The 12,097-nt window shown below is 51.2% G+C and overlaps 1 protein-coding gene across 1 annotated transcript in view; it reads left to right on the forward strand.

Moving 5' to 3' along the window:
* Positions 1-12,097, forward strand: part of URB1 (URB1 ribosome biogenesis homolog) — a 68,241-nt gene that overhangs the window by 43,561 nt on the left and 12,583 nt on the right. Inside the window, exons 26-30 of the mRNA XM_004757502.3 lie at positions 740-933; positions 1,957-2,067; positions 2,327-2,390; positions 4,407-4,578; positions 5,062-5,164. Coding sequence (XP_004757559.2) covers positions 740-933; positions 1,957-2,067; positions 2,327-2,390; positions 4,407-4,578; positions 5,062-5,164 — 644 coding nt within the window. The remainder of the gene's footprint in view (positions 1-739; positions 934-1,956; positions 2,068-2,326; positions 2,391-4,406; positions 4,579-5,061; positions 5,165-12,097) is intronic.

Here is a 12,097-nt window from a genome sequence, read left to right on the forward strand (position 1 = left end):
TTCCAGCAGTCAGGTAGTCCCGAAACTTCCTCTTGTGCCCCTGATTTTCTCTTCCCTGATGAGTCGCCACGTTGAAACAGAAAAATACTGTCCCAGAGGAGAGAAAGACGTGAAGGCAGGTCACAGATCAATGACCCCCGAGGATTACCATCATGAAATGGTGACATTTCTCCCAGGCTTTGGCTAATGTGTATTTCTAGAATGGCCCCTGTATGTTAAGTGATTCTTAATGTCAGTGAGTCCCACATGATAGAAAAGCTGCTTTGTTCGAGAGCAGGATGCTCTCATGTCTTCGGTGGGTTCTGAGGGTTTAAGACCGAGGAGGCCTCTGAAGCCCCGGATGGGGTTTCCCAGTCGCTGGACATGAGGAAGGAGGGAGGCTGCCGTGGCGGGGCGGGCTGAGTGGTCTTGGTTCAGGTGCAGCACTTTAGTCAAATAGGAGGTTGGTTTGGTGTTCGCACTGCAGGAAAATGAACGCATCCTGTCCCTGTTTTCAAAAGTGCCCCCTGCCGCACGTGGAGGGCTAGGAGGGTGATCAGGCGAGTGTCCAACAGTGACCGTAGTGGGATCAGCATGGGTAGATGGCTGTGCGCTGTAGAATTTTCACCTTTATGATGTGGTAGAAATTTATCTTTGGAAAATGCCGAGAAAAAGGTTTTTTATTGTCTTCTGTGAAATAAAACTCCCCTATATGAAGCTCTCCCCCCCCCCCCCCGCATCCCCGATGCTTGCCTCCTAGATTTCGGTATCAGGACCACGCATTTTTGAAGGCCCTCCACGCTGCCATACAGCACCTGTATCTTCCAGAAAACTCTGTGTGCGCGAAGCTCATCCAGCTCCCCGTGGTCCACATGATGCTCACGCAGCACTCTCTGTTTTTGCCGACTCTGCTGAAATCTGAAGAAGAGGAAAACCCAGACAATCAAGTAAAAGGTGACCCCCCCCTGCCCCCACCGTCCCATTTCAGAAACAGATTTTATTTCTTGATTTGTGGCGCTCGCTGTGCACCAAGATTTACCACCGATGCGTTTTCAGAGCTAAGGAAGCGTTACCAGAATGGCGTTAGGGTATTTTGTTTCTCTCAAATCCAAGCTCAAGAAGTGTTTCCTCTGACTTCGGGCCAAGCAGCAAATACAGACTTCTTTTCAAAGTCTGTTCTGGCTTCTAGAAGTCACGTTTCAGGTCTTAATGTTCATGCCATGGGCAAGTGTTAAAATCTGGGAATTGGGGGAAGTTCATTGTGGGTCTGCCCTAAGAGAAGCTGTTTAGTTGTGTGAAATGCTTTAATCAGAAGATTGAAACTTTCCTCAAGGGTGAAGAGTTTGAACGTCCCAGTTAACAGTTCCCTGCCAGGAAGCTGTCAGAAAGGCCAGGTTCTGGAAGCTCTGCCCCAGTTCAGTAGGGTTTATTTTAGCGCCCGTGACCCCGAGTTTGGTGTAGGCTGCAGGAGAGGTCAGAGGAGATGGTCCGAAGGGTCCTGTCCCCTTGAAGCCATGCTCTGCTTAGAGACAACATGAACGTGCTTAGGCCGGTAGACGTCCCCACGGTCGGTCTGTGACCACGGCTAACTGAAGAGAGCCGACCCCCGAGTTGCTGGAATGCGGGTAGGAAAAGCACGAAGGCCCCGCCGTTTATTTCGGCAGGAGTAGAGCTGCAGAGGTTGCCAGCACAGTCTCGGAGCTGCTTAAGCTTGAAAATCTTTGGCGGCTTCAGGTGTGGGAGGGGGAGCGAAGAGAGCGGTGACAGCCTTGCCGAAGCCCTGGGGAGAGACATGGTGGTGAAGACAGGCTGCTTTTAAGAAGGGAAAAAGAGGAGGCGGCTCAGGCCAGAGACCGATATTGTTCAGAGAAGGCGTTTCAAGCATTTAAATGTTCCCGAGATGCTTCCTCTTCTACTTCTCTTCTTGTGCGCACATCCTCTTGCGCTGCTGCGCAGTTCAGTCTTGTTTCCTTCCAGAAGCGCTGGTGGATCTGATGTTCGTGGTGGTGAAGATGTGTCCCTCTGTCTGTGAAAGCAGTCACTTTGCGGTGCTCCTTGGGGCCTATGGTGCCACTCTCAGCGTCCTGGGTAAGGGTGTGGGGTCTGGGTGGGATGGCCAGGGAGTGTGGGGACCAGGCAAGTGTTGTAACTAGAGGGTGTGACCAGGGAGTGTGACGGCACCAGGCAGGCCCTGTGACCGGGGAGTGTGAGGGGACCAGGCTGTGTGACCGGGCAGTGTGAGGGGACCAGGCCGTGTGACTTGGGAGCATGAGATCAGGTGGTGTGACAGGACGGGAGGACCATGTGACAGTTCAGCTTTCTAAATGGGCCTTGGTTTGGCTTCTAGACCAGAAGATTTTACTTCTCCTCCGGGCGTATGAACAGAATGACCTCAGCCTCGTGAACTTCAGGTGAGGTTGGGCCTGGAGGGGCGAGTGGCAGCCTTTGAAGGCGCCGTCCTGAGACTTGGGGAGTGTGTTCCGACAGCAAGCTCCCCAGGTTTTCTCTCGTACCTTTGTGGTTCTCGGGGAGAGCTCGATGGAGGGGGCTCCCTTCCGTCATACCCCGGCTCCCGCGGAAGGTCTGGCCTCACGCTCTAAGGATGGTCCATGGCCATCCCTGAAGGAGCAGGCCTGAGTGAGGGGCCCACATGGCGCTCTGTGGGCGTTTAGCAGGCAGCCCTCATGCCAGCACACCATGCCCGCTTGACTGATGGATCCGGGGGGTCTGCTGCTTGTCCGCTTCCCCTACCCGCCAGAGAACAGCCCCCTGAAATAGCTAATTTATTTTGTGACTCGAATGACTCCTGCTGCCCTGTGCAGAAATGAGTGTGTGTTTGGAGTTCAGTTTAGAAGTCTTCGTTAAGTAGATGTTCACCTGAGCACTTGCTGTTTGACAAGGCACTGGGCCCAGCGCTGTTGGGAACACCTAGAGGCGTAAGACACGGTCCTGCCATGTCTGTTAAGGGGAACAGTGACTGTGAACGTAACTCTTCCGTAATTGGCGTTTGGTGGCGTGACCCAGCTGTCAGGGGAGCTCGTGGGAGTACCGTCTCCCGAGGGGGCATCAGGGCAAGCTCCGTGACCCGGTTGGCACTGGAGGGATTTGATGGACGTGAGGGGTCGGTGGAGGAGCCTGGGGACACCACGTGGAAGGACCAAGGTCGCCATGGCGGGGAGTTGGGAAAGTCAGCACGTTCCTGGGAATGGTGAGCAGCTGAGCTGTGTGCATCACGAGACAAGCAGAGGGAAGAGGTAGCGGGGAGGCCAGACAGCCTGGCTGGTCGGGACTGTAAGGATCAGACTGAAAGACTCTCATTTCCATCCATTAGAGAGACAGCTGATAGACCTTTGGGGGCAGAGAAGTGCTCCCCGTCAGAGCTGGGCTCTCACGGAGCACCTTCGCCAGTGGGGAGGTGGGTGGGCGGGAGTGGGGAGAAGAGGAGGAGGAAGGGGAGGCGATCTCCGGGGCCGCCGCAGTGGGTGTTGGTGCTAACGGGTTCAGGCGTTTACATGGTAGACTCGAGGCAGCGACGGCCAAGGCCGTTGGGTCAGGCCTGCGGGGCTGGTGGCCGCCTGTGACTCGGGAGGGGTTTGAATCCGGAAGCCTCACGGAGCAGCCGGGATTCTCCAGCTGTGGCCCGGCATCTGGACTCTGGAGCCAGACTTCCCCGCTTGGCATTGCAGCTCTGCCACCGACCAGCTGGGCAAGTGGCCAGCTGAGCAACTTCCTTAATCCTCCCGGGATCGCTTCACCCATTTGCAAAATGGGGATAATGATGGTACCCCCGTCCTGGGGTTGTCCCACAGATCCAGTGGGACTGGTAGATGGAAGAGCTCCGAGTAAGGCACACGTCGTAATGATGGTACCCCGTCCTGGGTTGTCCCACAGATACAGTGGGACTGGTAGATGGAAGAGCTCCGAGTAAGGTGCACGTCGTAATGATGGTACCCCGTCCTGGGTTGTCCCACAGATACAGTGGGACTGGTAGATGGAAGAGCTCCGAGTAAGGTGCACGTCGTAATGATGGTACCCCGTCCTGGGTTGTCCCACAGATACAGTGGGACTGGTAGATGGAAGAGCTTCGAGTAAGGCGCACGTCGTAATGATGGTACCCTGTCCTGGGTTGTCCCACAGATATAGTGGGACTGGTAGATGGAAGAGCTCCGAGTAAGGCGCACGTCGTAAGCTCCGTGCAGGTGTCCTCCCCCCGCAGTCACCCGCCCCCATCCCTGCTAGCCTCTCCGCCACGCGCACCTCCCCCTTTGTTAGGGGGACTAGATGGCGGCGCTCTCGTCCCGTGCTCTGGGCAGTGCCTGGCGTGTGCTGGCTGCTTGGCAGAGCTACCCTTGCTGGCCATTGTCCCCGTCGTGCATTCTGTCCCGGGGGGAGGCGTGACCCGTCTTTGTCATCCCACCTGGCTCTAGAGTCCTGCTGTGGGGCCCCGCGGCGGTGGAGCATCACAAGACGTGCCGGAGCCTGGGCAAGTCACTGTGGCAGCAGCCGAGCGTCGGGGACATCCTCCGCCTGCTGGATCGGGACCGCATGATGAAGACCATCCTCCACTTCCCCCAGAAGCGGAAGCTGCTGCCCCCCGAGGTGCGGGGCTGGGGGCAGAGCCAGCGGGGGGCATTCTCAGCAGCAGTGGATGCTTTCCTGCTCGCCCCGCTGGGGAGTCCGTCGGCCCCCTCGGCTTCAGCATCCTGTGAAACACACGCGCTATTTCTCTTACGGGCTGTTGACATCGCGTTCCGTACAGTTCCAGCTGTACACAGAGGGACCGAGACAGGGCTGCCGTACACCTGTCACTCCGCTTCAGCCGTTATCGTCACTGGCCATGCCCATGTCCTTCAGAACTGCCCTGCACACACCCCCCGAACCCTGGCAAAAACACTAGTTTTTGCAAAATGGGGATACAGATGCCAAACATCCCAAACGTAGCTGTTTTGTGTTAGAAGCGCTGTTTTCTTATGCTTTTGAATATTCAAAGTCATTTAAACTCTAGATTAGTGGCTAAGCACTCATGTGTTTTTACATTTATGAGTCCAGACCTCACTTTCTGTTTGTTTTGGGCTGTCTCAGGATGCAGAGGAACTGATCTTTAGAGACCGAAGCACAGTGGATCTCAATGACCTTTATGACCCCTGCTTTCTCCTGCATCTCTTCAGCGAGCTCACCAGGCCGGGTGAGTGCGGCCTTCCGCGGGCCAGGGCGCGGGGCCGGACCGGGACGTGGGGCCGGACCGGGACGTAGGGCCGGACCGGGACGTGGGGCCGGACCGTATCAGCTTTCTCGTGGGGGTGACTACCATGGTAACAGAAGTTTGTTACTCATCCTAGAGTATCTCTATCCGCCTTCCTACCTTTTCATTCCAGAGGTTTTTAGAAGAGTAACAGTGAATGTTTTGAATATACAGTGACTTAAAAAAAAAACAAAAAACAAAAAACAAGGCCATTTATAATCTTAAATCCTGGGAGTATCCTTTCATCCGTGCTGGGTTTTTCTAATTTTCAATGGCAGGAGCCTTTTCTGAATTGCCACTAGATAGTGATCAAATGCCACCAGGTTTTCTCTTTGAGAATGAGGGAGAGCCTGCCGAGCTCGGCTTTTTGTTGGCGTAAGTGTGATTTTGAAGTTAAGTGTCGAGTAGCCGGAGGGCGGGAGTGTTTGTGAGCGAACGTAGGCGGGACACAGGACGCGGGCTGCGCATGGGCATGGCGGGTCTCTTGGTGTGCGGCGTTTTGTCACTGGCAGACGTGTCGTGATACCTCACTGTGGTTTTCATTTGCATTTCCTGATGGCTGACGGTGTCCAGCGTCTTGAGGTTCGTCGGCGCTCTGTATGTCCTCTTTATTGAAATGTCAGGGCATGTCGTTTGCCCATTTTCTAATGGGATCTTTTTTCACGTTTTTCCCCATGAGGTTTGGGGGTTCTTTATATATTCCAGGTACTCGTCCTTTGTTGGGTATGTGGCTGGCGAATATTTTCTCCCAGTCTGTAGCTTTTGTCATCCTCGGGACAGAGCCGTTCACCGAGCCCAGGTTTTTCATTTTGAGCAAGTCCCATGGATCAGTTTCTGCTTTCATGGATCGTCTGTGCTGATGCTCGGGGCCGGGAGAGTCCGGAGCGGCCCGTGACTGCTCCTCGTGGGGCCTCCCCTGAGGAGGCCTCCGCTGGTGCTCAGTGAGGAGCAGGAGGGTCCTCTGGTACTGCCCCCCAGCCCCCTCTTAGCCTCCCCGACAGCGTCACCCTAGCAGGGGACTTGGGGTCCCGTCTCACAGCCTGCCGGGCGCCACACCGCGCCTTCGCTGGGGTGGGTGGGAGCAGGGCCGCGGCCTCCTCTGAGGTCTTCGGCTGGGGCGGAGCAGCTACTGTCCACATTTGGTCTTGCTAGGCTGCTTCTCTTCTAGCCTTCCTTCTAGAGCCTAGAGAGAGCAGCCTTTTGTTCAGGCTTTATCAGTGCCTGTTGGTTTCCTGGGCTGCTGGCTTCCTCGGCTCAGAGTCTGGGACACCAGGGGCAGAAGGAGAACACGGGGCGCTCACCTGAGCCCCCGGCTGGTCAGCTTCCTTTCCACCCTTCAGGGTCGTCTTACATCTGTCCAGGATTTTTCGTTTGTGCTTACTGCTAGAAATAGAGAAACTGTGTCCACTCCATCTTCCCAGAGCTATGTATCTAATTTAAGTGATTTTTAACATTAGCTGATATATTCACAAGTTCAAAATTTAGGTGGTACCGGAGGGTCTGCGCTGAAACTCTCTTCCTACCCAACCTCCGGCCTCTGAATATTCAAAATCATTGAATTTCCCCTCCTCCAGTGGGAACATGTTAGCGGCTTCTTGCAAGTGCTCCCGGGCCCAGCTTGCTCCCTCGTGGCCTGTCGCAGCGGCAGTCAGGCCTACACAGAGGGCACCGGGGGCGGGTGTGGGGAATGGGGCAAGGCCTGTGTTCTGTGGCTGTGCCCATTGGTGTGGCTGGTGTGATGCCTTCAGGACCCCCAGGCTGCTTCCTGCTGGACTTAGTTTAGCCGCACTGGGACACCAGGTCCTTATTTGTGCTGTTTTGTTCCTTTTAAACTACGGTTGTCTTTTTTTTTTAAGGCTTTATTTTTAGTTAACATGTAAGGTATTATTTGTTTCGGGGTACAGGTCTGTGACTCATCAGTCTTACACAATACACAGCACTCACCATAGCACATACCCTCCCCAACTCCATCACCCAGAACCCCCCTCCAGCAGCCCTCAGTTTGTTTCCTGAGATTGAGTCTCTGTCTCCCTTTCTGATTTCAACTTGTTTGATTTTTTTCCTCCCTTCCCCTGTGATCCTCTGCCTAATTTCTCAAATTTCTCAAATCAGAGAGATCACATAATTGTCTTTTTCTGATTGATTTATTTCATTTAGCGTAATAGCCTCTAGTTCTATCCATATCCTTGCAAATGGTAAGATTTCAAATTTTTTTTAAAGATTTTATTTATTTATTTGACAGATAGGGATCACAAATAGAGGAAGGTAGAGAAAGAGAGAGAGAGGAGGAAGCAGGCTCCCTGCTGAGCAGAGAGCCCGATGCTGGGCTCAATCCCAGGTCCTGGGGTCTTGGCCCACACCGAAGGCAGAGGCTTTACCCCCTGAGCCACCCAGGCAGCCCCAAGATTTCAGATTTTTGATGGCTGCATAGTATTCCATTGTGTATAGATATACCGCATCTTCTTTATCCATTCATCTGTTGGTGGACATCTGGGCTCTTTCCATAGTTTGGCTATTGTGGATGTTGCTGCTATCAACATTCAGGTGCACGTGCCCCTTCAGATCCCTACATTTGTATCTTTAGGGTAAATACTCCATAGTGTGATTGCTGGGTTGTAGCGTAGCTCTATTTTCAACTTTTTGAGGAACCTTCATCCTGTTGCCCAGAGTGGCTGCACCAGCTAGCATTCCCACCAACAGTGTAGGACGGTTCCCATTTCTCCACAACCTCACCAACACCTTCTTTCCTGATAGGTTAGTTTTAGCCATTCTGACTGGTGTGAGGTGGTGTCTCATTGTGATTTGGATTTGTATCTCCCCGATGCCGAGTGATGTGGAGCACTTTCTCATGTGTCTGTTGGCCATCTGAATGTCTTCTTGGCAGAAATGTCTGTTCATGTCTTCTGCCCATTTCTTGATTGCATTATTTGTTCTTTGGGTGTTGAGTTTGATGAGTTCTTTATAGATCTTGGATACTAGCCCTTTATCTGATATGTCATTTGTGAATATCTTCTCCCATTCTGCCAGTTGCCTTTTGGTTTTGTTGACTGTTTCCTCTGCTGTGCAGAAGCTTTTTATCTTGATGAAACCTCACTAGTTCATTTTTGCCCTTGCTTCCCTTGCCATTGGCGATGTGTCTAGGAAGAAGTTGCCGCGGCTGAGGTCGGAGAGGTTGCCGCCTGTGTTCTCAAGGATTTTCATGGATTCCTGTCTCACATTGAGGTCTTTCATCCATTTTGAATCTATCTGTGTGTGGTGTGAGGAGACAGTTCAGTGTCATTCTTCCACCCATGGCTGTCCCATTTTCCCAGCACCATTTGTTGTCCTTGTATGCTCCAGCACTCCTACGTGTGAACAGACGTGCTGGTCCCCCACTGCTGCCTCTCCTAACAGAGTGTCAGGGTTGGGTCTCCTCGGGGCTTCCTCACTGGTGGAAGTAGCTGTGGCCCCCCGGCCTCCGTGAGCACAATGTTCTGTGGCTGAGCTAGGTCTTTTTTTTTTTTTTTTTAAGATTTTATTTATTTATTTGACAGACAGAGATTACAGATAGGCAGAGAGGCAGGCAGAGAGAGAGGAGGAAGCAGACTCCCCGCTGAGCAGAGAGCCTGATTCGGGGCTTGATCCCAGGACCCTGGAATCATGACCAGAGCCGAAGGCAGAGGCTTTAACCCACTGAGCCACCCAGGCGCCCCTGAGCTAGGTCTTATTTGCCGGAGAGCAGGGGCATTTCAGGCCTGCATACAGTCACCGCCATGGCTGGCAGAGATCTTCACTGTTTCCAGGGACTCCCCGGTAAGCCTAACAGAGAAACCAGGACCAGCGTGCGGCCCAGACATTCTCCTGCTTCCCCCTGCCTTCAGCCCTGGCGAGGTCTGTTTCTCATCCAGCACAAAAATAGATTTTTCAGAGTCTGAAAACATGAGGTAACTTGAGTGGATTATAACAAATCACTTAGTCTGTTGCTCAGGCTCTTAAGAGAGCTTTTAAGAGACAGAAGGCAAAGGCTTGGAAAAACACTAATAAAAAATACTAAAATTAGGACACAGTGTTGTTCTCAGGATCTTGCCTACTGCCCTTTTTTGGGTGGGGAGGAGGGTGTCCGGGAGACCTTTTGTGAAGAGAGGGAACTCGTAAATGGTCTTTGAAGTTGGGGAAATCGCCACATACAGCCTACTTTAAGTTTTATAGGCATAATACACGTAGGAAAATTTGCAAAGCATAGCCACACTAAAAAGGATTTGTGGTAGCTTAAAGTACCAATTACACTAAAATCATTCACAACAAAGTAGAAAATTTTTAAAAGCAGAGAGGTGAATACAGATGTAAATACGAAAGTTAAAAGGGAAAAAAAACCAGACAAGAAAAACTAGGTCATTAAATTTTGCTCAGGAATACTTGTCATCCGGAACAAAAAGTAGAAGCATAATGTTTTAAACAAATGTTGTTGTCCTACAGAAGGAAGCATACCAGTTTGTAGGGAGAGAGAAATTTCTAGCAGTAAAATGGTAAGTTGAACAGAACAGAAATCTGCGAACAGCATATGGCCAGTGTAGGCTAGATTTATTATTATTGAATTAAACCATGAATTTATTTTTCATGTTATTTTTAACATGTATTTTTCTTTTTGCTTCCGCCCTTGGTGGAAAAGTAAGCATGGAGAATGTCTTGAGCGAACTCTTACTGAAGCGGCGTACATAGAAATGACCACGAGGGGCGCCTGGGTGGCTCAGTGGGTTGAGCCTCTGCCTTCGGCTCAGGTCATGATCTCAGGATCATGGGATCCTGAGATCATGGGATCGAGCCCCGCATCGGGCTCTCTGCTCAGTGGGGATCCTGCTTCCCCCCTTCTCTTTCTGCCTCTCTGCCTACTTGTGATCTCTCTCTGTCAAATAAATAAATAAAATCTTTTTTAAAAAAAAAGAAAAGAAAAGAAAAAAATGACCATGAATCACGTGCGTGTATGGTGGGAGTTTGGGCGAAACCACCAGCCGGATCAAGGAGCAGCACGTAGTGGGCGCCCCTTGCTAGGCAGTGCCCCTCCCTGTCCAGCAGGAGCCAGGACCCTGTATTTGAACTTTCTGTGAATGGTGCTAGGCCCTCGGTGTCCTTTGTCTTAGCTCTCCATGCCCCATACTGTGTTCGTGAGATTCCTTCATCCTGTGTGTGGGGCAGAGGTTCTCAGCAGCGTTCTTACGCCCTCTACTGTTAACAACCCTGTGTTGCTAACATCTTGCAATCCTCAGGGTGCCAGGGTGGCTCAGTCGTTGGGTGTGTCTTCCTTTGGCTTGGGCCATGGTCCCGGGGTCCTGGGATCGAGCCTGCATCGGGCTCCCTGCTCAGCGGGAAGCCTTCTTCTCCCTCTCCCACTTCCCCCTGCTTGTGTTCTCTTTCTCACTGTGTCTCTGTCAAATAAATACACAAAAATCTTTTAAAAAAAAAATCTTGCACGCCTCAATTGGGCAGATAATTGGTTTTTAAGTGTGGCTGCCAGACTTCAGAGAAACTCTGGTCTCATTGCTCCATTACAGCCTTTGCTGCAACCGGGAACCTGTTTTGCTAACCTTACTGCCTCCCTTCTCCCGAGTCCTTGGCTGAGAAACAGGGTCAGCCGGGGCTGTTAGCAATGACAGTGACAAATGCTTTTTCCACAGCGACTTCTTGTCCTCGGCAGAACTGGATGGCTATCTGCAGCTCGTCGTGCACGAATGTCACAGAATGGAGAGGCCGGTGTTCAGCTCTCTGAGCCTCGTCCCCAGATCACAGGGACACAGACCCCGTGGACTCCTCAGTCCCCGGCCAGGCTGCCCCCAAGGAAGGGGTAGAGGAGGGGGCGGGAGGAGGAGCTCTTTGGACTCTGGGGCACAGTTGTACTAACTGCTGAAGCCCCACGAAACATGGGGTGCTTTTTATTTTAATCCTTGATCGTTGTGCTGGTTTGGCCATTTCAATCAGAGATGTGTTGTCAGAAGGCCAAACTGCTATTTATGAGGTTCCTGAAACAGAGAGTGGTGTTTATATCCGTGTTTTGATAGCCTGTTACACTTTCCGCACCCCAGGGCGGCTCTTTTCCTGAAGGGTGACAAAGCCAAGACTTCAGAGAAGAGCACGTGAGCATGGACATGAAATTGACTTTTCCTCAGGGACACGTGGAAAATCCACTTGTCCTGGAGAATGTCAGTGATTACTAAAAATACCCTTGCCGGCTGAGTACTAGCTGCTTTTAGTGAGTGTAATATTAAATGTTTAGACTGTTCTCTTTCCCAAATATATTCCATTTGTGTGTGTTTGGTGTATAGGTATGTAGGTGTATCTTAACACATCTCATCTTTTCCAAAACAGGGTTATCCCACGGTCGGAGGCTTTTCTAAAGCTTTAGGGTTTTTTCCCCCTTTTCATCAAAAGCAGTCACTTGTTAGAAATGAAGAAATTTAGTCTGTACACTGTTGGAGTCCAAGATTATTCTTTCTTCATCCTTTTAATTTGCATCTGTATATTAAAAATGGTGTTTCTGTTGATAGACGTATTTGGGTTTTGCCTTTTTAAAATCCATTCTGGCCATCTCTCCCTTTTAATTGGAATGTGTACATCATTTACGTTTAATGTGATTATTGATCTGATTCTGGTTTTATTTTCTTTGTTGGCTTTTAGCTACAGTGCACGTGTGTGTTGCTTTAGGGTTTATCGTGCTCACCTTGAATGTATTACAGTTTGCCTTTGTGTGAGGCTATACCACCTCACGGATAGTAGAAGTCCCTTACAGCGGTATCGATCCGTTTCTGCCCCTTCTGGCTTTGTGTGCTGTTCTTACCAGATATTTTACTGCTATATGTTGTAAAACTCACAATATGTTGTTTTTGCTTCAAATTGTCAGTTACC

This window comes from Mustela putorius, unplaced genomic scaffold (genome assembly GCF_011764305.1).
Source record: "Mustela putorius furo isolate JIRA1106 unplaced genomic scaffold, ASM1176430v1.1 tig00000832_pilon_pilon_pilon, whole genome shotgun sequence".
NCBI lineage: Eukaryota > Metazoa > Chordata > Mammalia > Carnivora > Mustelidae > Mustela > Mustela putorius.